The sequence below is a fragment of the Emys orbicularis genome, chromosome 4 (genome assembly GCF_028017835.1).
Source record: "Emys orbicularis isolate rEmyOrb1 chromosome 4, rEmyOrb1.hap1, whole genome shotgun sequence".
Classification (NCBI taxonomy): Eukaryota; Metazoa; Chordata; order Testudines; family Emydidae; genus Emys; species Emys orbicularis.
This window is the reverse complement of record NC_088686.1, coordinates 125,857,773-125,885,107: the sequence shown is the minus strand read 5'-3', so window position 1 is coordinate 125,885,107 and position 27,335 is coordinate 125,857,773. Positions and strand designations below refer to the sequence as shown.

The window sequence follows — 27,335 nt, the reverse complement described above, 5'->3', positions numbered from 1 at the left end:
ATCTGGCCAGGCTGGCAGCCATAAACCAGGCTGGAGAGGAGTGTCCTGCTGTGAGTGCCCTGTTTTTGCAGCAGCCCCATTTGCATTCACCCCGGGCTGCATGTTTAATTACTTGGTGGACAGGCACTCACGATAGCTGGGTTCTAGGCCCAGGTCGCCCAAGGTCAACCCGCAGGCCCGTGGTTAATTCCTACCCGTGTTCTGTACCTCAGTTTCCCCCTCTCTAGAATGGGGATAACAACCCTGCTCTGCTAATGATCTAGCACTAGGTGTCATTATTTCTGAAAGCAGCTTTGCCCCAACCTTTCAGCTTGCAGGAGTAGGTTGAGGAGTTGAGCTGAGAGTAGCAGGATGAATCTCTCTCTTTCCTTGCACTATAAATTGGTGCAAAGGGAGGGCTAAGCCAGGAAGGATCACCCCCTCGGGTGCTGCTTCTGCAGCAGGAGGCGAGGGGGGTGCAAATCCTCCCCCTGCTCCTCTTAATGCATTATATGAGTCAGTTTATTTTGGTGATGATCCCTGCCCTGCACCTCCCCCTCCCAGTCCTCCAGCCAGGGTGGGTAGGGGAGGCATGTAGTAATCTGAAACTGACTCTAGGGGGCACCCATGGGTGCAGCATGGAGCAAAATTGGTTAGTGGAAGGAGGGGAAGCAGCAAATAATAGGTTTCAGAGTAGCAGCCGTGTTAGTGTGTATCCGCAAACAGAACAGGAGTACTTGTGGCACCTTAGAGACTAACAAATTTATTAGAGCATAAGCTTTCGTGGGCTACAGCCCACTTCTTCGGATGCATCCGAAGAAGTGGGCTGTAGCCCACGAAAGCTTATGCTCTAATAAATTTGTTAGTCTCTAAGGTGCCACAAGTACTCCTGTTCCTTCAGCAAATAATAGTTTGTATGGGCTAGGGCTAGCTCAGCTTGGTAAGCAGTGCACTCCTCTGAGAGCCCCCCCTCCTGTTATCAGGTGCTGCTGCAATGGGGAGCTTCCCACTTCTACCGGGCCCCTAGGGGACACAATGCTGCCTTCCACCAGTGCAAGAGGATTTGGGGACTTAGGGTACTGTAGGCCCTTCTGCACCAGCACCAGCCCAGCTGCAGAGCAGAAGAGCTGAAACCAAGAGATGACTTGGAGCCATGCCCCGCCCACCCAGGGAGCTGTATTCCTCTCCTATGCTGGTGGGGACAGGGGGGGAGGGCAAGTTTCCCCATCTAATCCCCCAGCCTAGAGAGGGTCCATAACCCCCACAATTGGTGACCACAGGCCCACCCCTACCAGTGCTTAAAGGAACAGCTTCCAACCAGGGCTGTGTGCATGATGCTAACATGAGCAGGGCCAGTGGGGGGGGGGGGGGGGGAGGAGGAAATGTGTGGGAGAGGGGACAATAAGGCATTGTGTGGGCAGAGGGACAGGGAATGACCCCCTCCCCCAAATGGAGTAGCCTATGTACCAGTGGCATAACATTTTTTGAAAGGAGGCCCTTGTTAAAACATTGCCAGCCCAGCAGTTAATGTTCCTCTCACCCCAAGCCTGTGTGGCCCTGTTTGAACCAGGGGACAGCTGTCCACCACTGCTGAGACTAGGAGGAGCCAAGGGGTATGGGGGCCTAGTCTCCCCCAGCCCTCTCAGCCTATCACCAACCAGCAGAGGAAGAATTGGCAAAAGCCAGGAAGTGGGGGTCCTAGGGAAGCCAAGTGATGATGGAGATGGGAATTGGGGGGGTTCATTGCCCTCTGCCTGTGATCCCCCCATTGCAAAATCATACCCCTACCCTCAATCTTTCCATAGAGCCTAAGCCCACTCTGCTGAGCAGTGGCATGAAGGGAGCATGTCCTAGCCCTGCAGGCCTATGTCACCATATACAGCCCACCTGAAGGCCTGCATGCTGAAGAGGGGGAGAGACACACCTACACAAGTCGAGAAGGAAAAGCAGGGGGGGGGCAGGGTGGCTTCACTCACTCTATGACCTCTCTCTCCAGGTACACAGATGAACCTACCATAAACACAGGGAAAGGGGACTTTGGGACCAACATCCTGATTGCCAGCCCTCTGCAGGAGCAGCTAGCCAAAAAACAGCCCCAAGCCAGGGACCAGTTCAGCCCCAGCAGGGCAGGTCCACATACCAACCCAGCCAAGAGATGGTATCCACAGTAAATCAGCTGGCAGTGACACACACACACTGCTGGGGTTTTCAGGTTTTTTTAATTTAGTTGTTTTCTTGGAAATAAAAAAAAAAAAGGAAAAAAACAGTAAGGCAAAAAACCCAAAACTAGAAGTGGAGGGATTTGATTTTTTTTTTTTTAATTTATTTTTTTTATTTAAATCTACCAGTGTCCCTCCCATGGAAATAGAGGGCCCATGCCCCCTCTGTGCCTTCTCCTGCCCCAAAAAGCAGGGATCGGCTAGCGCTGGGCTTGGCCTCATCTCACCCAGCTGGCGAGAGGGGACCTGCCCCGTCCAGCCAGCAGTCTAGGCACAGGCAGCATGAGCACTGCCCCCTCACCCTGTTGGCAGAGGCAGTGGAGTCGGGGGGGAGGGAGGGGGAGAGAAAAGAACCCAGAATGAAAGATACAAGGAAGGCACCTCAGTGTGTGATTCTGAGCCAGGGCTCGGGGCTGCAGAGAGACGCCCCTCTGATTTTGGGGGGCTGGCCTGATTCCTGGCCCTGCCCGATCCTCTCCCGCTATGGCAGCACCTCTGAACCTCAGGATCCAGCTCTGGCCGCTGTCAGTGCCTCCGTCCTCCCTGCTGGAAGGGGCAGGTGACTTTAACGTGGAGGGGAGTGGCCAAGTGGAGCAGGAGGGATGCTAGCCCAAGTGGGCAGGGGCCTAGCCCAAAGCCAAGTATGGCTCTGGGCCCAAGCACCACCTCCCCCTCTCACCCAGGTCAGTGCTGTGCCTGAAGGGCTGGGTGGGAGCTCTGCAGAGCTTGGGTACTCACTGTGCAGGAGACATGAGATGGGGGTGTTACAAAAATGGGACCCACTTTGGGGGGGGGGCAGAAATCAAACAAAATATTAGCTCTCTCTACATATATATAATATACAGATATATAACAGGCGCTCGCTTGGCCAGAGGGATGCTCCACCCCCACAGCAGCTCCCCACCTTCCAGAGTGCACATGGGGAGGGGGAAGATGGTGGGGTGCATTCCTCTTGGCGGGAGAGGAGGTGAGAGCAGAGGGGGTGGGGGTCTCATTGCCCACAGCCCTCTCTGAAATCTGACGGAAAGTTCAGCAGACTGCCCCAAACAGGGTTCTCAGAGAGCAAGGCCAGTCACAGCCTCCGCCTCTGCTCCGGGATGTGGAAGGGAAGCTGTGGCTCTGCATTGCCTCCCGCAACATTCCTCCATCTCCATGGGCACTCACCAGGCTCCCCTAGCCACTTGGGTGCCCCTAGCTCCCACCTAAGGGAGGGGAGACTGACCCCTCCCCACCAAGATACGAGATACAGGATATCCCCAGCTCCCCCAAACAGCCCCCCCCATGGGAAGTACATTGGGGTGCTTCTGTTCTGATCCACAGCCCCATTGCATGCATCCCCTTGTCTAAGGGTGTTAACAAGGGACAGTCCTTTTCTAACAGCTCCCGAGCTCTTCCCCCCTCAGCTCCCAGAGGGGTCGGGCCGAGCTGGACAGATAGATGGCTGTCTAAGGGAGCTGGGGGACACGGCCATCCGGGTCACAGAGCACCAGCCCTGGGGATCTAGACATCATCAACATCAGTGTCAATCAGCTAAGGCAACCCAGCCAATCACCGCCACTGGCTTTTGCTTGGGGTGATTGATTCGGAACGAGCGATTGGTTAAGACAGACAGACACTCGAGGAAAGCGCTAGGCAAGGAAGTCATGTGATCGGCTGCTTCCCTTCAACCTCCATCCTCTTTCCTTCTCTTCCTCCTGCTGCTGATCCTGCCACTTCCAGCTCAGAAAATGTCCGGGCACGAGCTCCAGTCCTGCTTCTCTTTGCTCTCCCAGTAGCCTCCTCGGTACACATGCGCCAACTCCTTTGTGACAGGGTCCTTCTTCCGCTCGAACCACAGAGCCTTGTAGGGGTCATAGGGAGTGCCTGGAGGGGGAAGGAAGATTTGTGAGAGGGGTGTCAGACACACCAGCACCGCCTGTGGGGGAGGAGAGGGGCAGGGGCCGGGAACCAACAGTCTCCTTACCGTCCTCTGTGGCCTTCATGGCCTCGGCCTCGCGCTTCTTGCGGGAGATGCGCTGCTTCTCCTCCAGCCGCTGCTTCTCGGCGTTGGCCTCATCCCAGCGCCCGTTCTCCATCAGCCTCTGGTCGGGCCGCAGCCGGCTATCGGTGGGGGCAGTGCCACTCTCGGGGGCGTTGAGCGTCAGCGCCAGCTCGGAGAAGTAGTACATGTTCTCAGCGTTCTTCCTGTACCGAGGGTGAGACATGGCAGTGGGACGGGACCCATGGAGATCCTGCCACCATGGCATCCTCCCTCCAGCCCTGCTGCCTGCTCCGCCAGTGGGGAGGGGTTTCCCCGTCCCATGGGAATCCCTGATCGACATGAGCCGGCACCTGCGTATCAGACAGCCCAGAAGGAAGCTGGGGCTATGCTGGACCATCTAGCCCCACCAGTGTCTCAGCCACGCCCCCAGCCCAGCAGCCCTCACTCACGGGAGGGGGTTCCTTTTCCACAGCAGGACCTGACTCTCCTCGGCTCTCTGCCGCCCCTCGGCACCGTTCTCCCCACTGCCTGGCAGCACCTTGAAGCAGTCCATCTTCTCGTCCCAGGTGCCCAGCAGGATAAAGTGCACTTTCCCCGAGGGGTCTGTCACCTCCCCCGTCACCTGCCAGGATGGAGAGTACAAAGTGGGGCACTGGGTGCAGCTGTCTCCCCAGCCACCCAGCACAGATGAGGGAGCTCCCATGTGAGCCTCTAGTGCAGAGGCGGGCAAACTACAGCCTGCGGGCCACATCCGGCCCACAGGACCCTCCTACCCGACCCCTGAGCTCCTGCCCCGGGAGGCTAGCCCCCGGACTCTCCCCCACTGTTCCCCTTCTCCCGCAGCATCAACGTGTCATGCCACTGGCGCAATGCTCTGGGTGGCCGGGCAGCGCAGCTGCAGAGCCGTGGCCTGACCCGGTGCTCTGTGCTGCACGGTGACATGGCTGGCTCCAGCCACAGCCGTGCCGCCAGCCACCGATGCTCCAGGCAGCACGGTAAGGGGGGGGGTTGGATAGAGGGCAGGGGAGTTTGGGGTGGTGGTCAGGGGGCAGGGTTGTGGATAGGGGTCAGGGCAGTCAGAGGGCAGGGAACGGGGAGGTTGAATGGGTGCAGGGATCCCAGGGGACAGGCAGGAAGGATGGGGGTTTGTTTGGGGCAGCAGGGGGCAATCAGGGGCAGGGGTTTCAGGGGCAGTCAGGGAGAAGAGGTGGTTGGATGGGGGCAGGGGTCCCGGGGGGGCATTCAGGAATGAGAGAAAGAGTTGGATGGGGCGTCGGGGGGCAGTCAGGGGTGGGGGTTCCAGGGGTGGTCAGGAGACAGGGAGCGGGGGTGGGGTGGGGGCCAGGCCACACCTGGCTGTTTGGGGCAGCACAGCCTCCCCTAACTGGCCCTCCATACAATTTCCAAAACCCGATGAGGCCCTCAGGCCAAAAAGTGTGCCCGCCCCTGCTCTAGTGCCGCTCCCAGGAGCCAAAGGAAGCAGCCAGCTGCAGGAGCCAGAATTCACCATATTCCACCTCCCTCCTCCTCATTAACCCATCATTCCGCTCAGGAGTTGACCAGATTCCTCGCCCCAGACCCACTGCTCCCTCCACAAATTCCCCAGAGCCCATCCACCCCCAGCCCTGTTATCTCAGCGCTCCCACGATCCCAGAGCAACAGCAAGTTGGGATCGGAGCTGAGCCCCAACACCAGGGCTGGCTGGGGAGGTTACTCCCCAGAGGTGGCTGCCATGTCATACACCATGTGCTGTCTTCTCCCTCACCTGCCATGGGGCAGCAGCTTACACAGGTCCTTTCCCATCCTGTCTCCCCCTCTGCGCCCCACAGCACCTGGCCCTTTTATTCTCTCCCCTCCTCTATCCCCCAAGCCCCTCTACTGCACTGCCCTGGTGAGCACTGCGCCCTGCTCGGGGTGGGGAAGGAGACTTACCTTTCTGGCCACGTCTCGGGAGAAGTAGCTGTAAGGAACAAACTTGAGATTGCACTTGTCACCAGTCTGGTGATTGATTATTTCGATCTCTCCGGACTGTGGGGGAGAAAGGTTTGGATTAACTAGGCTCAGCGATACTCACACTTTCCAAGCCCCCACCCCCATGGTAGTGATGGGGAAACTGAGCCACGGCTGTTAGATGCTTAGCCCAAGTCACATGGCTGGAAATAGAACCTAGGGGTCCTGGCTCCCACGGGCTTGCCTGCCCCCGGGACCACTGCAGGGCTGGGAACAGAACCCAGGAGTCCTGCCTCCCACTGTTGCCACATGAACACATTCCCAAACCCGCCTGCTCACCTGGTCTATCCACAGCTTGCCCACTATGATGTTGTGTACTGTGGTGGTCACCTTCTTCCATGTGTAGTGATTTCCGGAGGAGTGGAAGATGCAGTGGATGGTACCTAGAGACGGGGAGGTGGAGGTTGGAACAGCTGTTAGCAGACATCCCCTCCGCGCTGGGACAGGACAAACTCCACCCGCCCACGCCGCAGAAGCACTAAAAAATGGGGGAAGGGAATGGCCAGTCTAGCCCCAACAGCTGCCTTACAACGCTGCAGACAGCACACACCTGTGCCCATCCAGGCCTCCCGCCCATCACTAGGAGAGCCCCCAACGCAACACGAACCCGACTTCACCCAGCCCAACACTTAACAGCAACCCAATCTGCTTTTATCCGACAGTCACACGTGCCATGCAATTAGGAAGTACCAAGCTGGCTGTATAGGGAGCTCCTGGCTATTCCAGCCCCAGCCTCTCCCAGCAGGGGGCACTGCAGGGGGGAGGGCAGGAGCGCTGGCTGTGAGTGGGGAGCTCCCGGCTACTCCAGCCCCAGCCTCTCCCAGAAGGGGGCGCTGTAGGGACCGAGGCGGGGGCGCACTGGATTTGAGGATGTCCCTGCAGGAGCCATAACACTGCTGGGCTCATTCGTTTTCCAATCTCCTCAGAGGTGACCGACTGCAGTCACGCAGTGGCACTTCTTTGTTTTGGTGGTTTCAGCTGGATGTGTGTATTGGCCGTTATGGTGAACACGGTTTCTGGACAGACGCTCGTGCCATGTAACCGATTCCAAGCAGCAGCACACAAGGAGTAGCCAGGGGGCTGAAGGACGGGTCCCAGAGCGTGTCCGATTTCTTGCACAAGGGGTACAAAAGAGCAAGACACTCTCCAGCAAATACTGCAGATGCCTATTTCTCAACAGAATAAGCAGCTTTCCAGACTTCCAATTGTACAACCAATCCCCCACCACTCTGGAGTTACCGTCCAATTGACTAGAACTCCCTCAGACCCATGATATTCACTGTTCCTTCCACTGGCAAAGAAACTCAGACAACGTGGCCTAGTGGATAGGGCTGAGAGTCAGGACACCTGGGTTCTACTCTCAGCCAATGTTCCCTCTAATTTTTTACGTCCATGTGCAGAATGAAGTTTGTTCTGTGCCCCAATATGGAAGTGATGTGTGGCAGGGGTGGGGCTGAGGGGTTCGGAGCGAGGGAGGGGGCTCAGGGCTGGGGCAGAGGGTTGGGGTGCAGGGAAGTGAGGGCTCTGGCGGGGCTGCGGGCTCCAGGGTGGGGCCAGGGATGAGGGGTTCAGGGTGTAGGCTCAGGGCTGAGGCAGAGGGTTGGGGTGCAGGGGGTGAGGGCTCCGGCTGGTGGTGCGGCCAGGGATGAGGAGTTTGGGGTGCAGGCTGCCCTGGGGCTGTGGTGGGGAGAGAGAGGACTCCCCCCAGCCCTCTCTCGCCACAGCAGCTTGGGGCTGGGGGAGGGGTGCTTCTCCCTGGCCCAGCAGCTGCAGCAGGGCTGGGCTGGGCTGGGGGAGGGGAGCCTCTCCCAGTCTGCGCGGCCCTTTTATAGCTGGCTGTGCGGCTGCACAGCTTAGAGGGAACTTAGCTCCCAGCTGTGCCCCAGCCAGCTGGGTGACCTTGGACAAGTTACGTCCCCTCTCTGTACCTCAGTTCCCACTCTGTAAAATAGGGGTCATGACCCTGATCTCTATGGCTGAAAAGCTCTAGGTCAGAGCTAGGGGTTATAAATGTCACCTTAGCTGTGTGGCTGGGGTTAGCCTGCTGCAATGGCATTTGCTTCGCGCTTTCCAAGCTCCCCACCAGCTCAGACCATTCCCACTATAGAAATGGAGGCTCACCCAAAATCATTCTGCAATGCAGTGGCGGAGTGGGAATGGATCCCAGGAATCTGGCTCTCCAGTGCATGTTCCTGCGATGGGCTGGGGCAGCATCTTCACCGCACTCTACCATCCTCCTTCCTGGGCAGCTGACAACACTACAGGAGGGGCTGGAGACCCTCGCTGGCATACAGGGTCACAGCAAGGGGAGCGGAGATGGGAACCCTCACCCAAGGGGCCAGGGAGACACTGCCATGGCCTAAGGAACCCACCCTACTGCCTAGCAGTGGGGGTGCTGGTGGCCAGGACTCACCGAGGGGCATGATGGAGATGTATTTGCCACGGAACTTGCTGGTGATTTTGATCTCCTGGCGAAGCGTCCAGCCGTGCTTGGAGTGAGCATGGTGGGCGGCAGCGGGAGGGTGGTGGCTTACCTGGGAGAGATAAGGGAGGGGATGAGACAGTCACCAAGGGACCTGTGCCATCGTTTGCCACTCCCAAGCCCAGCGCCTGGCTCTCCCTAAGAGAGACAACCGTGGGGACCTGGGGTGGGGTAGGCAGGGATGGCAGCGCTAGGAGCTTCAGCTGGAGGAGATCTCTAAGGAGCCCCAGCACAGACAGCAGGGCAGCCTGGCTTGCCCTCTAGGGCAGAGGCGGTTCACACCTGCTCGCAGAGGGAGCGGTAGCCGTTCTCCTCCAGCCGGTCCAGCTCGAAGGTCTCCCCCAGGAGAGGGTTGAATGGCTTGCTGGTACGGAAGACGGTGGTGGAGTAAGAGGAGACGGTGAAGGCGGCCACGTAGCAGAGTTGCTCCAAGGAGCTCTCGCACTTGGCTGCTCGGTCCAGCAGCTCGTGGTACTCCAGGTCCTCGGTGAGGCGCTGCAGCATGGACAGAGGCTCGTTGAAGTTCACCTGGGAGCAGGAGAGAGGAGTCAGAGACAGGGGATGAACCCAGGACCTTGGCTGCTCAGGGAGCCCCGGCACTGGGAACCCAACAACCTTAGATCAATGGGGCTCATCAACCTGCAGCCTCAGTCCCAGCTGTTCCTCAGAAAACTGGAGGTCACCCTTTTTCAAAGAGCTAGCCCCAGAGCGCCCCCCCGCAGGCTGGGTGACTCACCGGCATGGGGATCTTGGAGAGCTCCTTCCCAATGCAGTTCTTCATGATGCTCCACAGGTTGAGGCTGTAGTTCGGCTTGTTGGGAATCCGAGTTCTCTTCTCCTTTTTGGTGTCCTCTGGCTGATGTTTGTACTGAGGGCAAGACATGGGCAAGACCATGCTGGGATGACCAAGGGAAAGCCAGTCTGCAGATCTCTTCTCAATCTCAACTCCCTCCCTCCCTTCATGTCCTTCTCTTTACCTCCAGCCTCCTTCCATGCAGCTTCCTATGCCTGGGACACCCTCCTTGACCCAGCCCACCAGATCTCCTCCCACTGCACTGCCAGAAGGTCTAGTTCTTCCCCACTCAGCTTACATGCACTCCTATACCCACAGCCCTGCCTGTTTAGGCTAAACCTGTCAGGCCCTTGGCTTCATGCCTGCTTAAAGCACCCAGCAAGCTCAAGTCACCAGTGCCAGGAACATTCCTTGGGATATCTGCCCATGCCCCCAGACAGTCTCTCTCTCTCTCTGGGGGCTTCCATCAGCAAAAAGACTGCCTGCCCCAGGCACAGAACTACCTGCTCATCGAGGCTGATGTCACTGCTGGCGCCGCTGATGTTGCTGCCGGTGCGTCTGCAGGAAGTAGAGAAAACAAAAGTCAGCACGTTGCACCCCTCAATGCCCTCCCTCCCCCAAGCCATCAGAGGCTTTTCTCAGTCTGAGGCACATTGGAGAGCGGAGGAATGATACAGGACATGGCAGGGAGGTGGAGAGGCCCATGCCATGCTGATAGCTACCCCTCTTCATCACAGTAACCTAGAGTATGGTCCTTACCAGCAGAAGCAGATCTACATGATCATCCACAGACGTACGTGTAGGGAAGGGGCATCCTCCCTGCTAGGCAGAGGAACAGGAGAACGATGCCCGAGACTCAGCCTGAGATCACTCACTTGTGGCCCATGCTCTCTGGCATGGTGATGATCTCCGGTGCATCGAAGAACTCATTATCGTCATCTTCATCACTCAGGTCTCCTTTCCCTGGGCAGCATTCATCTGCAAGAGGGAATGGTGGCAAGCTATACATGAGAGTCTTCAGTCTCCATCTGCCTGGAGCCCAGCAGGAGGCATCATGGGAAGCAGGGCAGCAGTGCTGGCTGTGTGGGGAGCTCCTGGCTATTCCAGTCCTAGCCTCTCCAAGCGGAAGGCGCTACAAGGAGCGGGGCAGGAGTGCTGGCTATAGGGGAGCTCCTGGCTATTTGAGTCCTGACCATTCCCAGCAGGGGGCACTGTATGGACCAAGGCAGAAGTGTTGGCTGTCACAGAAGCTCCCAGCTATTCCAGCCGCAGCCTCTCCCACCAGACCAGAGGACACTGTCAGGAGGAGGGCAGCAGTGCTGCTCTGGGGTGAGCTCCCAGCTACTTCAGTCCTGATCTCTTCCAGCAGGAGCAGGGCAGGAGCACTTGCTGTAGCAGAAGCTCCTGGCTACTCCAGTCCCAGCCTCTCTCAGCAGGGGGAGCTCTAGAAGGGAACAGTGCATAACAACGGAGAGCTGAGGGAGAGCTCCCAATCACACCAGTCCTTGCATCACCCAGCAAGAGCAACAGCAGACTGCTGCAGTGCAGCAGCCTTGCCCTCTGACCTTTAGCAGAGCCCCCGCCTCGGGGGGCGCTGGCTGGCAGCACGGTGGCCCCTCGGAAGGCTCTCTCTAGATGATTGTGCTGCTTGGCCAGCTGCTCCAGGGTCTCCTCCAGACGGATGCGCTGGTCTCGCTCATACTGAAGGGACTTCTGCCACTTCTTGCTGTGCGTCTGCGCCAGCATCAGGAAGTCTCGGCAGGCCTGCGAGGAAGAGCACAGGTCACTGCCACAGCTCTGCACTCCACCCTGCTCCGGGAGCGCTGTGTTAGGCTTAGCGGGATCTGTTCAGCATGCGTCCATAGACTCCAGATGCCTCTTATTCCCACTAGGGGCAATGCTGCCCCCTTGTGGACAAACAAGAGCTGCAGGGGAATTTTCAAGCCACTGGCAGTGTCCCAGCCACCACCCCCGCTCAAGTGTCCAGCAGCCACCCAGACAATAAGTCTTCTGGCCTGTCAAAACATCACCTTCCTTGTGAGCCCCTATGCTGAGGTTCTGAGGACTAGAGGCAGCACTGAGGCCAGTGACTCCCTAGCAAGTGCTTGGCAGTTTACAAAGCTGGGACAGCAGGCAGAGAAGTGGAGGGGGCTCCCAGCTGAAGTCACTGTCAGCCCAGTCATTTGAGCGAGCATAGATCCCCATTTCCCTCACAGCCTCAGCTCCCTTTTGGGGACCGGCCCACACTAGGAACCTCTCCCACCCCCAGGGATACATCCTGTAACCAGGTTCCCCATCTCCCTCTGGCACCAGGGGGGCGACACCTCACCCCTCTATGGCCAGATGAGCGATCGCTGAACCACGCCTGCACAGGCCTCAGAAAAATCACTGTACTGAGCTGGAACCCGTAGGTTGCCTGTACTGACTTACATAGGACAATACATCTGCCCTCTGCTCCAGAGATCGCCTTCATTGCAATAGCGATCAGGGCCTTATTGTGTTACACAGACACAGGCCACGGCTGCTTGCCCCACACAGCACATGATCTAGCACGCAAAGTTCCACACTGATCCGAGAGGCCTCTCCGATCTGGAGCAGCGCATGCCAGGGCGTGTAATCCCTGCAGCTCCACGCGCTCCACCCCCTGCCGCTGGCCACACTCACGTTGATCATGGCGTTGGAGGTGATGCGGAAGAGCGTGGCTCGCTCGTTGACCTGCTTGATCTTCTCGTTGCTCTCGGCGGGCAGCTTAAGGGTCTCCAGCTCGCTGAGGGAGCGCTGCAGCGCCGTGCCGTGCTTGGCAATCAGGTCGTTGCACGTGCTCAGGTCCTCCACTTTGCTGGACAGGGTGCGCAGTGTGTTCTGCAACTCTGTCTTGTCCGTCTGTGACACGGACTCTTCATTATCCGACTCATCTGGGGGGTGGGAGGGGTATCAAGGACAAGCCATGTCACACCCAGCCAGGAAGGGATGCTCAGCACCAACCGGCCACGTGTGTTACCAAACCCTCCCCTGCTCCTACGTGGTCAGCACTTCCTACATTTTGTCTCCACAAAGTGATGGTAGTAGATTGGACAGCTCAGGGGAAATGGTGCCTCATCCTATCCAATCCTGCTGGAGGTCAGTAATGATTGGATGACAGCTGCTGTCAATGGCTGCTCAGGTTGGAATTGTACCACCCAACCCCTGGCTGGGGCATCGGCAGTGAGGATTGACCCTAGGACCTCTGGTTCTCAAAACATAAGCCGCTCCTGCCTGGACTAAAAGAGCCAGCTCTGTTAGCCATGGCTCCATCTGTGGCCCAGCCTGGCAGCTGGGCTCCCGCACTGCAATCTACAGAAGCAACATCACGAAACTCCAGCTAGTGCTCAAGGGAGAGCCCAATCACTTGGCAAGAATTATTACACCTATGCGCCATGCCAGCTACCAATGTGTCTCAGTTCCTGGTTCTACCCTTGGAGCGGATTAGGTGTTGCCTTTTCCACCCAGGTGACATCTCAGCAGCTGAAGCGCTGGAGCCCTGGTTGAACTGTTAGGGCAGAGCTTTAGCAGACAGGGGCTTTTGAGCTTTCTTCCTTGGCCTAACAGCATATGTCTGCTGACCCCAGGCAGCTGAGAAAGAGCATGGATTGGAGTTAAAGAGGGAGGGGATTTTTACTCCAGACAGGCTATTTATTGTGCTCCCCTCCCTTTCAAAACAGAATCTGAAATGATTATTCTAAAGCCAGTATGAAAGTAATGGGCAGGGCTGTTCACTGCATAAGCGGCTCCAAGAAGTCTATGGGAAGACACTAGCAGAACAGATCAAGCCAGGAAATCTTAAGGGAAAGCTCTGATCTGACCATGTGGCTGGGAGTCCTGGCATACGAGGTGTGTGTTCAACTGCAAGAGAGCCAACACTAGGGTATATATTAGAACTCGGGAAGCAAAGACATTTCAGGAATACCAGAGCCCTGAATCCTGGAATTCACGGATAGAGATGGTGGAGATAATGCTAAGTCTTGATTACTGTCAGAGTCAATAAAGACCTGACTGCTGATCTTTTAGTGGTCTACGTTGTCCTGAACAAACAAACAAACAAACAAACAAACAAACAAACAAACAAACAAACAAACAAACAAACAAACAAACAAACAAACAAACAAACAAACAAACAAACAAACAAACAAACAAACAAACAAACAAACAAACAAACAAACAAACAAACAAACAAACACGAGGTCCAGAAATCCCAAGCAGGCCAACGCAGAGCTACATTAAATAATTTTATTGGGGTCACTCCCAAAGGCGCCACTCAGGAGTGACACCTCATTGTGCTGGCAGCTGTACATACTGTCCCAACCAGATATAGCTAATCACTTGCTATGTTCATACAGGCTAATCTGGAAAAGGTCTAGAACAGGGGTGGCCAGCCTGAGAAGGAGCCAGAGTTTACCAACGTACATTGCCAAAGAGCCACAGTAATACGTCAGCAGCCCCGCAGCAGCTCCCTCCCCCCACTCCCAGCGCCTCCCGCCCACCACCGGCAGCTCCGCTGATGAGCACCTCCTCCTTCCTCTCTCCCCCTTCCTCTCTCCCCGCACTGTTTCGTGGCATGCAGGAGGCTCTGGGGGGGGAAGGGGAGGAGCGAGGGCATGCCAGGCTAAGGGGAGAGGGCGGGAAGGGGTGGAGTGGGGGCAGGGCCTGTGGCAGAGCCAGGGGTTGAGCAGTGGGCACCCCCCGGCACACTGGAAAGTTGGTGCCTGTAGCTCCAACCCGGGAGTCTGTGCCTATACAAGGAGCCGCATATTGACTTCTGAAGAGCCACATGTGGCTCCAGAACCACACATTGGCCACCTCTGGTCTAGAAAAATTGGGATATTCTCCCCCCACCTCAAAACTGCAAGTAACCTTTCATTTTCCAGACCTGTTCCATCATTTGTTCTATATTACATGGTGTGAAAGTGACAGCTGCTGCTCAAGCAGCAGTCAGAGGAGACCTGGCATTTTTGTATTAAAGGAGGTAACAGCTGACACTATTAGAGAGGTTCAGAGACCATCCGGGAATTCTCACATTGGATCTGAAGTACTGCTCACTGAAAAATGCAGATCTCACTCCCAATAGTAAAGCTAGAAAACCAATACGCTTGGCGCTAATGTCTACTTCTAAGCAGAGAGGCCAAGAACTCAGATTGTCAAACACAAAATTCAGTCCCTGGGGATGGCCGGACACCTTCCAACAGTGCTGATTTCACTTTTCTGAACATTCCAAACTGCAGCTGCCTGAGCGTGGAGAGATCTTTATGCGCATTCATGCCACAGCCCCAGTCAGCATGAGGCGGTAGCTGAGCCACAGTCAGACCCCTGTATTCCCATGGGAAATAAAATTCAGTGGAGCTAAACACATCAGTCCAGGGGGAAGAACGGCCTCAAAAGCCTCTTGCTGCAGAACACAGCAGCTTAGACATGGGAGGGGGAGCCAGGCAGATTTGTGATACAGACAAACAGGGTGTAGTTTTGGAGCTACAGATCTACCAGAGATTGAACAGCCTACTGGGTAAAGCAGAGTCCATTTGCCCTTGGCAACGAGCCCCCAGGCCATGTGTTGCCATGGGGCACTGGGCACGCAGTTCAGCGGGCTCTGAGCAGTGACTAGAGAATCATGGGCTTGGTGCCGGGCAAGGCTGGAGACGCGTGGTCCTTGCCCCGAGGAGCTGAGAATCTAAATAGGATGGAACGAAACATGCCAGGAATCCCAACTGGGCGACGAGTAAAATTGTATTGACCCCCAGGCTACACATCACATCCCTAAAATGGAAAGGTGATTGGTATCTCGAGGTGAAGCATTTGGTGCTGCTTTCAGGTGCGAGGTTCTCATCACCTGCAGCTCCCACGAGAGCTCTGAGCTGGGAGCCACAGGAGTGGGGGAGATACAATTACTTAGGGGGCTCAGATCCCCCCTCCTGACACACAGCACTCCACCCTGGGACCCCAAGCCCCATCTAGGAGAGCACTTCCCTGAGAGGAAGGGAATTCAGTCTTTGTGTTCACTCATTCCTAGCTTCCCCCGTGTCCTCTGTACTGCACCACCACTGGGTCCCTCCCTCCTCTTCCATGGCGCTCCCTCGGAGAAGCCGCGCATGGCACCCCTTACCTGATTCAGCCAGCATCTTGACGGCCCTGGCCTTGGCCAGCTCCAGGGCCGTGACCCAGCGCTGCCGCTCCACCTCCGAGCTGGCCTTCAAGTGGTAGGTCTGTGCCCCACCATTTGAGATGATGAAGTTGCAGGAGTCCTCCACAGTGATGTTGGCTGTGGCTAGGTTAATGGTCCCACGACAGGTGTGACGCATCTCCGCTTTTGATCTGCAATTATGGTGGAGAAGGTTGGGGAACAAAGGCAAACAATGGGTAACCCAAGTCAACACTGAGAGGGGCATCACAGAACCAGATTGCTGGCATGTAAAATTAAGATTGTCATAGAGGAGTTTTTAAACTAAGGGCAGGGGGAAAGCCGACAGGTCGTGCTGGTGGGGGTGTGGTTCTATATGTGAAAGAAAGCATAGACTGAAATCTAGTAAAAATCCTAAATGAATCAAACTGTACTATAGAATCTCTATGGATAGAAATTCCATGTTTGACTAATCAGAGTATAGCAGTAGGAATAAACTACTGACCATGTGACCAGGATGGTGACAGTGCTTGTGAAATGCTCAGGGAAATTAGAGAGGCTGCAAAAACAGAAAACCCAATAATAATGGGGGATTTCAACTATCCCCATATTGACTGGGAACATGTCACCTCAGGATGGGATGCAGAGATAAAATTTCTAAACACTATAAATGACTGCTTCTTGGAGCAGCTAGTCCTGGAACCCACAAGGGGGGGGGGGGGGGGGGCAATTCTTGATTTAGTCCTAAATGGAGCACAGGATCTGGTTCAAAAGGTGAACATAGCTGAACCACTAGGTAATAGCAACATGGTGTAATTAAATTTAACCTCCTTGTAGGGGGAAAAAATACCAAAAACAACAAACCACAGTAGCATTTCACTTCAAAAGAGAACTACACAAAAATAAGGAAAATAGTTAAATGGGTATTAAAAGGAACAGTCACAAGAGTGAAATGCCTGCACACTGCATGGAAACTTCTTAAAAACACCATAATAGAGGCTCAAACTATAGGTATACCCCAAACAACAGAAACAGTGAGAGGACCAAACAAAAAAATGCCACCTTGGCTAAACAATAGTAAAAGAGTCGGTTAGAGACAAAAAGACACCTTTTAAAAATTGGAAGTCAAATCCTTCTGAGGAAACCAGAAAGGAACAAACTCTGGCAAGTCAAGTGTAAAAGTATAATTAGACAGGCTAAACAAAGAATTTGAAGAACAATTAGCAAAAGATTCAAAAACTAACAGCAATTTTTTTTTTTTTTTTTTTTTTTTTTTAAGTACATCAGAAGCAGGAATCCTGTCAATCTCTTGGGCCACTGGATGATCAAAGTGCTAAAGAACCACTCAAAGAAGACAAGGCTGTTGCAGAGAAGCTAAATGAATTCTTTGCATCAGTCTTCACCGGAGAGTATGTGAAGGAGATTCCCACACCTAAGCCATAACTGTGGTATGTAACTTCAGTCATCTGGAACAGAGGTTGATTTAAGTGATTTAAGGATAGCTAATGTAATACTGATTTTTAAAAAGGCTTCAGAAGCGGTCCTGGCAATTACAGGCCACTGAGCCTAACTTCAGTACCAGGCAAATTTGTTGAAACTATAGTAAAGAACAAAATTATTAGACACAGACAAACACAATATGTTGGGAGAGAATCAACATGGCTTCTGTAAAGGAAATCATGCCTCACCAATCTATTAAACTTCTTTGATGGGGGTCAAACATGTGAACAAGGGTGATCTGGTGGATACAGTGTATTTGGATTTTCAGAAAGTCATTGACAAGGTCCCTCACCAAAGACTCCTAAGCAAACCAAGAAGTCATGAGATAAGAGGGAAGATCCTCTCATGGATCAGTAACTGGTTAAAAGATAGGAAACAAAGGCCTTGGCTACACTTGGCAATTCACAGCGCTGCCGCGGCAGCGCTGTGAAGCGCCGAGTGTAGTCGCGCCGCCAGCGCTGCGAGAGCTCTCTCGCAGTGCTGTAAGTACTCCACCTCTCCGAGGGGAGTAGCTCGCAGCACTGCGAGCGAGCAGCGCTGCAGGCGCTGATTACACTGGCGCTTTACAGCGCTGCACTCGCTGCGCTCGGGGGGGGGGGGCGTTTTCACAACCCTGAGCGCAGCAAGTTGCAGCGCTGTACAGCGCCAGTGTAGCCAAGGCCAAAGGGTAGGAATAAATTATCAGTTTTCACACTGGAGAGAAGTAAACAGTGGGTTCTCCCAGGGATTTGTACTGGGACCAGAGCTGTTCAACATATTCATAAATGATCTGGGGGGAAAAGGGTAAACAGTGAGGTGGCAAAGTTTGCAGACAAAAAATTATTCAAGATGGTTAAGTACAAAGCTGACTGAAGAGTTACAAAGGGATCTCACAAAACTGGGCAAGTGGGTAACAAAATGGCAAATGAATTTCAATGTAGGTAAATCAAACTAATGCACACTGGAAAATATAATCCCAACTATACATACAAAACAATGGGGTCTAGATTAGCTGTTCCGACTTAAAAAAAAAATAGATCTTGGAGTTATTGTGGATAGTTCTCTGAAAACATCTGCTCAATGTGCACTGGCAGTCGAAAAAGCTAACAATTTTAGGAACCATTAGGTTCCTAAAGGGCTGGATAGCAAGACAGAAAATACCATGGATTTATATAGTGACATTATGATATGACCACACCTTGAATAAAGTGTGCGGGTCTGGTCGCCTCTTCTCAAAAAAGATAGATTAGAATTGGAAAAAGTACAGAGAAGGGCAACAAAAATGACTAAGGGTCTGGAATAACTTCCATATGAGGAGAGATTAAAAAGACATGGGCTGTTCAGCTTGGGAAAGAGATGACTAAGAGGAGAGATGACAGAGGTCTATAAATCACGAATGGTGTGGAGAAAGCGAATAAGGAAGTATTATTTATTCCTTCACATAACTCAACAACCAGGGGTCACCCAATAAAATAAATAGGTAGCAGATTTAAAACAAACAAAAGGAAGTATTTCTTCACACAACGCACAGTCAACCTGTGGAATTCTTTGCCAAAGGACATTGTGATGACAAAAAGTATAACTCGGTTCAAGAAGAATTAGATAAGTTACTGGAGGATAGGTCCATCAATGGCTACTAGCCAAGACAGTCAAGGACATCCCAAGCCTCTGATTGCCAGCAGCTGGGACTGTATGGTTCACTTGATAATTGCACTGTTCTGTTCATCCCATCTGAAGCATCTGGTGCCAGCCACTGTTGGCAGACAGGATAGTGGTCTAGCTGGACCATTGGTCTAACCCAATATAGCTGTTCTTATGGCATGGCACTATCTCAGCATCCCCCCGTTCCCACAGCATCCCATCCTTTTTCCTAGACAGAACTCCAGAATCAGCCAGAGGGGTGGTTATGGAGTGCCGGGCACCCCATATGCTGGTTATTTATTCTGATTTGAGCTGCCTGCTATGTGGACATTAGCAGCCAGATCTCTTCCCTGCCAGCTTTCACTAGCATATGGCAAGCTGCAGAGGCATTTCTCTCTGCCTCTCATGCCACCCCCCACATTGGCAGTGGCTCCCAGTTTGTTCTATTAATGGGTCAGGCCAATCCCCTTTTAAGGGTCTGGGTGGGGAGGCTTTTCTATGCTCATGTGATCTCTACACTGGCAGGCATTTCTATTAATAGGGCAACATCTTGAACTTCATAGAACTGCCTGGTAATTTAGCCCAGCCAGCCGCACACTAGGCAGGCCAGATGGCTGGGGATTTTACGTTCGCTGCTGGGACTCAGCCAGACTGTCGAGCTTTTGGGGGTGTTAAGCCCCAGGTGAATGTGGCTTCAGAGTTCACACCAACAGCCTTCGCTCCCAAAGTAAATATTAACCAAGCGGACTAGTGAATTTCCTGGCTAGCCACGTCACACTCTGCTGTCAACATGCCCAGTAATGCAGGGTGCGGAGCACGCACAGAACACCCACCACCCAGCAGGAAATTCCAGAGCTGGCCAGGAGAGATGTCCCTGCTAGATCCTGTCCTTTGATCTCACTGATTGGGCAATAGTGATGGGAAGAGAAAGGCCCCCAAATACCATGGCAGAATTAGCATGGCTGGAAGGGTAGGTCCTCTCTTGCCACCCCTTAAGGTCACGGGTCTCTCCCCCCCACAGATAAGTTGAGCCAGCAGGGGACATCACTTTTGGCAAGTACACACACCCTCCCTGCCCTGACAGTCACCTGAGCTTTTCACCAGCCAATCTAGTTATTCAGGCTGCAACCTTTCCCTCCCCCACCCCAGCTCAGGATGAGTTCGAAGTTCCCACTGTATCGCTGTGGTACAATGCAGGGCGATCTCCCTGCCTGCATAACCAAGCAACACCTAGGCAGCCAAGGGCTGACGCACACCCACACCTTCCCCCTGGCTTTGGCAGCTTGGGGCTGGCACACCAAGGAAGCTGATGTAGGTCACCCTCTTGGAGAGGGGGGAGAAGACAACATGGGGGTGAGCTGCTTTATCTCAGGGGCTGCCTCTTTTCCTGAGTACTCCCTAAACCCTGGAAGTCTTTGCTCGAGAGTATCAGACAAGGAGGCTGGGGGAGAGGAACTATGCATTCTCCCCTCCCACACCCCCAGCCGTGTAATATGAGCTTGTGTTGCCAGCTATTCTTACCCTCCAGGCTCTAGTTACTCTATGAATAATACAGGGCTAGCTAGAGGAGAACAGCTAACAAGCAGCCACCCCACCCCAGATTCAGCCAGGCTGGGCGTCCTTCCTCTGTGTTGTCACTTTAAACAGTTTATAATCAAAATGCCTGCCTGAGACGCAACTCCTGAACCATTTGCCTGGGACTTTTCTGAGATGCCACAGGCCTGGTGTCAAGGGTGGGAAGGATAAGTCACTGCCTTCTGTGGATTTAAGCTTTCATTTATTTATGAAATTATGTTTCTAGCCCTTAAGGTTGGGAAGAAAATCCTCCCAACATGACCAAATGCAGAGCTGCCTTCCTGTGGCTGCAGCCTCTCTGTTCCTGGCTTTCCTGAGCATCAGCAGAGTGACATTAACAAGACGCCGGTCAGTTTCATAGCTGCCATTCCCAGCCCTCTGGAACACAGTGAGGGTCTCAAGAATCTCTCTCAGCTACTTGCACTTACATCACCATCTGAGCACCTCACAATCTAACATTCCCACTACACCCCGGAGAAGCTAGGCAATGCCACTGTGACATCTGTAAAATAGGGACACACACACAGACTACATGACTTGCTCTAGGTCACATAAGGAGCCTGTGGTAGACCCAAGATTTGAACCTATGTCTCTCAAGTGTCAGGCAAGTATTCTGATCACTGGACTATCCTTCTTCCTTATGCTGCTGCTGGGGAAAGATATGAGCAGAAGCCAGGCCTTGTGACAGGCCCTCAGGAGGATCCAATGCAGTAAAGAAGCAGACTGGTCCACACCTAAAAATTACATCGATCTAGCTATGTCACTCAGGGCTGTGAAAAGTTTCATGCAGAGTGCTGTAGTTAGGTTGACATAACCTTCTGGGGTAGATGCAGCTAGGTGAATAAAAGAATTCGTCCATGGACCTAGTTGCCACCTCTAGGGGATGTGAATTACCTACCTCAAAGGAAAACCCCCCTCTAGAGTCCAGTGCTACAGCGGTAGGGTGACCATATTTCTTATAGTAAAACACGACAGCCAGGGCTCGCTAGAGCTGCCCCCGCCCTTCCCCCATGCAGAGGGCTCGCCCAAGCCGCCCCCAGTTCCCCTCCCCAGAGCCGCCCTCCCCACGCCACCAGGGGCTGACCTGCCAAGCCCTGTGCCGCCTGCTGAGCTCAGCACCGCCTGCAGCTGGGGCTGACCTGCTGAGCTCTGTGCAGCCTGGGAGATCAGCTCTGAAGGCAGCTCTGCCCACCAGCAGCAAATTTCTCCACTGTGCTGGCGGGTTACACTGCCTTCAGCTGACCCCCGGGCAGCAACTGCCACTCTCTGCTCTGCCTTGCAGCTGGGACAAATGCCCAGTTTCAGTAAAAAAGTAGGGATGGCTGGGACAGAGTTGAAAAAGGGGACTGCCCCGGCCAAAATGGGACATATGGTCACCCTATACAGTGGGGTAGCTACAGCTGCAAAGCCCCCTCTACAGGACAGTGCTACAACGGGGTAGCCACAGCTGTAGCATGTGTAGTATACCCATAGCCCCATACATCCACACTCATAGCAGCTAGCAGGCTGGGGTAGGGGCAGTTTTACGTTCGCTATGAGCCCAACAGTCAGGAGATGGAAGAAAAAAAAACCCTTCTCCTTCCCAATAGCCAGAGGGGCAGGGGTGGGGCTTCAAGCTTGTCAGACATCTACTTGCCAGGGGCAGATCTGAAGGAGCCCCCATCAAGCATGGGGGTGGGGCTGGGCTTGGCAGGAGGAACCATCCCCTCCCTCTCTCCCATCTTCAATTCAGGCCTCTGGTAAAGCTTTTAACCCTTGTGCAGGCTCTGGGGCTCAGATGTCAGCTACAGGCAGGGTGTGCAAATAGTTTTGCTCTACCTGCAGATACTTACCATGCAGGTGGCAATGAAATTACTTCTTGGCTGCCCAACACTAAGCACGCAAAGCCAGGTCAGATGGGAGATGTCCAGCAAACCCTGAGGCACTACAAGCAGTAGTGCGAGCAATTCACGAAGGAATGCCCTCAGGGGCGGTAGTGACTCAAGGCCCCAGTGGGGTGGTGGATACCAGGCTGCACAAGGTGCTGATGTAAGCAGCCCTGGTGATTAAAATCTTATCACACTCCCCACCCCAACCTGGGCATGTTGGCTAATTCCAATTCACAGGACTGGGTAAAGTGATGCTTGAATCCAGTCTAAACACCACTTTGAGATCCTTCAGGGCAGATGGGGCTTGAGAAAGATTTCAGTGGATTTTTATAGAAGGCTCTAACGTGCTCACCCTGTTAGAGGACAGCAGTCCTTATTCCCACCCCAGCACCTTGGAGGGCCCAGGGCACAGAATCCCTCCATCACACACAGTGGCACTTTACCGCCTTGGTACCCACAAGCAGCCAGACTGAGCAGCGTTACACAAGGAGCAGGCTGGAGCTGCCTCGGAGCTCCAACACTCCTGCACTGTCCAAAAGTCAGATGGCACAGGAGGTGCACATGGCCCCTCTGGCTGTGTGGGCGATGCCCTTGATGCCCCACTCACCCAAACTAGGGAGGACAGAGAGGTTGCTTTCCACTTCCCTCCTGGCGCAAGGGACTACAGGGCTGGACTGACCACACATCCCCTGAGCTTACACCTCACTGATCCATGCACTTAGAACAATAAATATTTTGTTAAAGCTAAGATTAGTCCCCGAAGGGGGAGGGAACCCAGGAGACATATTATGGACCAACCGCCATTCAGGGAGGGAGCTGCTGTGTGTAGCCTGTGATTCTGGGTAGAGTGTCAACCTAGGGCATGCAAGGCAATGTACGATGGGCTGCAAGGGGCTTAGGGTTAGCAGCTGCAAGTGCTACTTATAGGTCACTAGCTCAGTGTGTGTGTAACCCAGTTTAGGTAAGGAAACATGGTGCCATCTCCCAGTTTGGGGAAGGGGAATTAGGGGCTGGCAGCAGGAGGGTTTGCCAGCAGCTCAGGATGCCCCAAAATTGAGCCGAACAAGGGAACGTGAATGCTGTCTGCTCAATGCTCTACCCGCCAAACAGCAGAGCGGTGCTGAGTGAGCGCCGAGACTCAGAGTTGGCCTCCTGCTCCTGCAGTTTCCTGACGGGCAACAGCCACCAACCAAAAGAACAAAGGAGTCGCCCTCTCGCTACTTTACCGAATTCTTGGGGCTCTGCTCAGCCAGCTGGGCCTCAGAGGGAATATCAGGAAGAGATGGCCTCAGTACATAGGGGTTATTACTGAGTGAGAGAGGAGGAGAGTTCAGATGGGGCAGCGGTTGGCAGTGAACCCCTCATCTGTAGTTCCAAAGAAGGGATAACATGGGGGAATCTCTCTCCTAAGTGAGGGGAAATTCTGGCCCTGGCAGTAGCTCAGTGAGGAGGAGGGGTCTCTCCCTGGGACAGGGCTGAGCCAATTATGGTACCAAGCCCTTATCTAGCAATTTCATCAGTAGATCTCAAAGTGCTTTACAAAGGTGGTCAGTATCATTACCAACATTTTACTGATGGGGGAAACAAACGGGAAGTGATTTGCCCAAGGTGGCCCAGCAGAGCTGGGTATAGAACCTAGGTCTCCTGAGTCCCAGTCCAGTGCTCTATCCACTAGGCAACACTGCTCTGCTTGTAGCTGGAATAGCTCAGCAACCTGTCACTCTGGGTTTGGATGGGGGAGCGTGGCAGTCCCAGGGAATTAGTGGAGTGACTGGCCCTGGTCACACCCATATCTATAACAGACCAGCAGCCCATTGTGCTGGGTGAGGATATGGAAGGGTTTGCCTCTCCCTTGGGGGGAATGTTCTCCCTTTCTCAAAACCAGTCATTATTTTACAGACTTTTACCATGACCCTTCTCATTCATCTTCTTTCTAAAGTAGCAATCCCAGTCTTTTTAATCTCTCTGCCTGGGAGAGTTATCCAGGACTTTGATCATTTTCATCATCTTTCTCTGAACTCCCTCTAGTTCTGCTATTCTCTTTCTCTACGGGGGTCTTGCTATACAGGAAGATCCCTGATATTTACAACCATGGAACCTGTTGCTCTTGGGAAACTCTCTCTGTAGGGGTGGCCACCAGTGACTGTAACTGAGGAGCTCATTGCAAAGGTGGGGGGGACATGACTGGTGTCTCTTCCTAAGGGAAGGTACCTGTAGCAGCTGAGAAGCCCACTGTTCAGGGCATAAGCAAGGGGGTTCTCTCTCTTTCCCTAGGGGTTTTGAATCTTCATCACATGTGGGGGCAGGGACCCTGCTACCGAAGGAGTCTGTTGGTCTACATACTTACCTGGCCCATCTTCACCACACCCTTGCAAGGCAGGGTAATATTATTTGCAGTTTACAGATGAGGCACAGAACATTTGGCTTCCCCAAGGTCACACACGGAGTCTGTAGTACGGCAGGGAATTGAATGACCCAATCCAGTCCTTTAACTACAAGAACATCCTTCCTTGTGAGGGGCAGAAGGGGAGTAGTCACTATCTGAGTTAATGTATAAATCTTTTGATGCAAGGACAGGAGCTGAGCAGCCCAATGCTGCTTTGGGAGAAGGTGAAATGAGCTCTTCCCAGCGGGTTCTAGACAGGAAGGGGGTTACAGAGCAAGAGTTACAGTACTCGAGGAACCCATTGCTCTGGGTGGGAAAAGGAACCTCTTCATTGGGACATCCCAGACCCAGAGATGTGTCAGTGTGAGGGAAGGGCTGGAATCTATAATAGCTACAGGGCTAAATCACTCTCCCTAGGGTGGGGTCCCAGTGGGAGGCAGTCCCCAGCACAGTGGGTGCCATGACCTGTAGTATCTCAGGGGACGGGGGCCATGACACAGTGGGGAGGAGCCTGTCTTGCTCAGAAGGGGAAAGAGGGGCTTCCTTGAAGCAGTTTAGGACTCCACTGCTCTAGGGGGAAGGGTCTCACCCATAGCTCAGGGGATGGGATCTACCACTGGGGGTGGGGCAGGGACTCAATAGGCAGGAGCTATCTCCAGGGGGGTGTAGGAGGTCAGCACCCAATGCTCTGGGGAAGGTCAGCTCACAAAGCATGAATGATCTCAGGTTCAGGGAGCAGGGTCTCACCTGTAGTAGCGCCGCAGCCCATTGCTATGGGACAGGAGAGCTGGGGCCCAGCCCGGGGGCGGGGGTTCACCTGTAGCAGCGCCGCAGCCAATTGCTATGGGGCAGGGTCTCACCTGTAGTAGCTCAGCAGCCCGTTGCTCAGCACGAACCAGCGCCGCTGATACCCTTTGATGTAATTGGTCCATTTGAAGAGCCAGCCCTCGCGGGCCGACCCGGAAGCGGAGCTGCCCGACCCGGAAGTGGCTGTCACCCCGCCCGGGCCCGCTCCAACGGGGCATCCGGGCCCGCTGCCGCCGCTCGGTGCCGGCGAGGGGAGCGGGGTGCTGGGGCCGGGCCCGGAGCCTCCGCCGCCTCCCGCGGCCGGTGCCGAGGGTCCGGGCGCCGCCGCTAGGCCTGGCCCGGGCCCCGGCCCCGGCCCCGGCCCCGCCGCCCGCAGCTCCGACATCTCACGCGGCGTCCGAGAGCTCGTCGCGCCGGAGCCCAAGTGCCCTGCCCCCTCCTCCCTCCGTGCGCTGCGCCGTCACCCGCCCCGCGCGCTACCCATTGGCAGCGCCACCCCTCTCCGGGGGCAGGAGTCCCGCCCACCAGCACCGCGGCCCCGCCCATGCGCTCCCATTGGCCTAGCGACCTATGCTGGGCGGGTCCTGGCCTCCTATTGGCTGGCGTTAACCGTCACTGCCATCCCATTGGCATCGTCGTTCCCCCTTCCCATTGGCTGTTTTGCCTGTTTGTCGCTATCTGCAGCCAATGGGGAGATGTGGGCGGGGATAAAGTAACGTCACCGTAGAGCCGAGAAGTTATTGGTTGCGGGCGGTGCTGATGAGTCAACACCACACGCTGAGAGGTGATTCATTCTGCGTCTGATTGGCTGGGTAGGCTCCAGTGGGCGGGGTCTCCGCCAGCTTAATGTTAGGATTGGCTGACTACACAGGAAGCAGCAGGACTCATGGACGTGTCCAAGCCAGGGTCTCGGTGACCTCTGACCCTGAGTTACTCTCATCCTGGGATCCCAATCTCTGATCCTTGACCTGTCCCCAGGGCCAGGACCCCAGCATGCCCCACTGGTGTCCCCATCTACTAGGTCTGGACCCTTTGAGGCCCCAAGCCAGAGCTGGGCAAATGGGCCCAGGATGGCAATGGACTCTGCCAACGTCACATGGCTGTCTGTGGCAGAGCCGGGAACGGATCCCCAGTGTCCCAATCAAATCCCCACAGACACCCAGGCTCCTAAACCGCCATCTGAAAAGGATGGCATAAGAGTGGATTAAAGCCAGGCTGCTCCCCCAACCCTGCATGGATTTGTCCCAGCAAGCTGTTCCACATCAGGGGAAATCCACACACACCCTGGCCAAACGGTTGACCATAAATTAGAGGTGGAAAGTAGGAGACATGCAGGGCAAGGAAAAGAGAGCATGACATGAGGGTATATTCTGCTTGTCACGACCAAAATATTAGGAAGTTCAAGATAAGGATTTCCCTATCAGCAGTGAGAAAAGACTGTCCACTGAAGAGCAATGAGGGGGGGAAATGCATAATTGTGTGGAAAAGGTGGCAAATGCACCACTGTCATGTAACGCTTCACCTTACCACCCAGTCAGGATTGGACAATGACTAATGGATGCAGAAAATAATAATATAGGGCTTTTTATCAGTAGATGTCAAAGCACCTCAAAATCTTTAATGTATTTCTCCTGCAAACAGCCCTGACAGGTAGGACAGTGCTATTATTATTATCTCTGTTTTTTGCATATTGGGAACTGAGGCACAGAGACTTGCCCAAGATCAGAGAGGAAGTCAGCATCACATGTCAACATATACAAAGTAAATATCCTTAAATCACACTCTTAAGAAGTTCTCAAGCAGCATTTTGCTTACTTTGCCTATCTGTACATTTTGATTATTATTGATGGTAATGTTTCATCAGTTTGTCTGTGTAACAGTGAAATCAATATTTACTGACATTTCCTGATAAAAATCTTACCCTTCCAAGCCTCCTTTATGATCAAACCCCAAATACACCATGAAGC

At 54.1% G+C, this 27,335-nt stretch overlaps 1 protein-coding gene across 1 annotated transcript; it reads right to left on the bottom strand.

Moving 5' to 3' along the window:
• Nucleotides 1–2,183: 2,183 nt before the first annotated feature.
• On the bottom strand, nt 2,184–25,753 carry OSBP (oxysterol binding protein). The gene is made up of 14 exons (XM_065402646.1): nt 25,422–25,753; nt 15,598–15,806; nt 12,129–12,379; nt 11,030–11,228; nt 10,340–10,442; nt 9,968–10,022; nt 9,408–9,539; nt 8,954–9,199; nt 8,603–8,723; nt 6,469–6,572; nt 6,112–6,207; nt 4,629–4,801; nt 4,162–4,382; nt 2,184–4,061 (listed from the first exon to the last, which is right to left on the bottom strand). Exons 1-14 carry the CDS (start codon nt 25,751–25,753, stop codon nt 3,919–3,921), a joined length of 2,385 nt encoding a protein of 794 aa, XP_065258718.1. The 3' UTR covers nt 2,184–3,918.
• Between the last annotated feature and the right edge of the window lie 1,582 nt (nt 25,754–27,335).

What these genes read in the sequence shown, in the direction of transcription:
- OSBP (XM_065402646.1), bottom strand. Translation starts at nt 25,753, where the DNA reads ATGTCGGAGCTGCGGGCGGCGGGGCCGGGGCCGGGGCCGGGGCCCGGG. An exon ending in TCTCCAAGATCCCCATGCCG is followed by an intron (nt 9,200 to 9,407) that starts GTGAGTCACCCA and finishes TCCTGCTCCCAG; the next exon opens with GTGAACTTCAACGAGCCTCT. An exon ending in ACCGCTCCCTCTGCGAGCAG is followed by an intron (nt 8,724 to 8,953) that starts GTGTGAACCGCC and finishes TATCTCTCCCAG; the next exon opens with GTAAGCCACCACCCTCCCGC.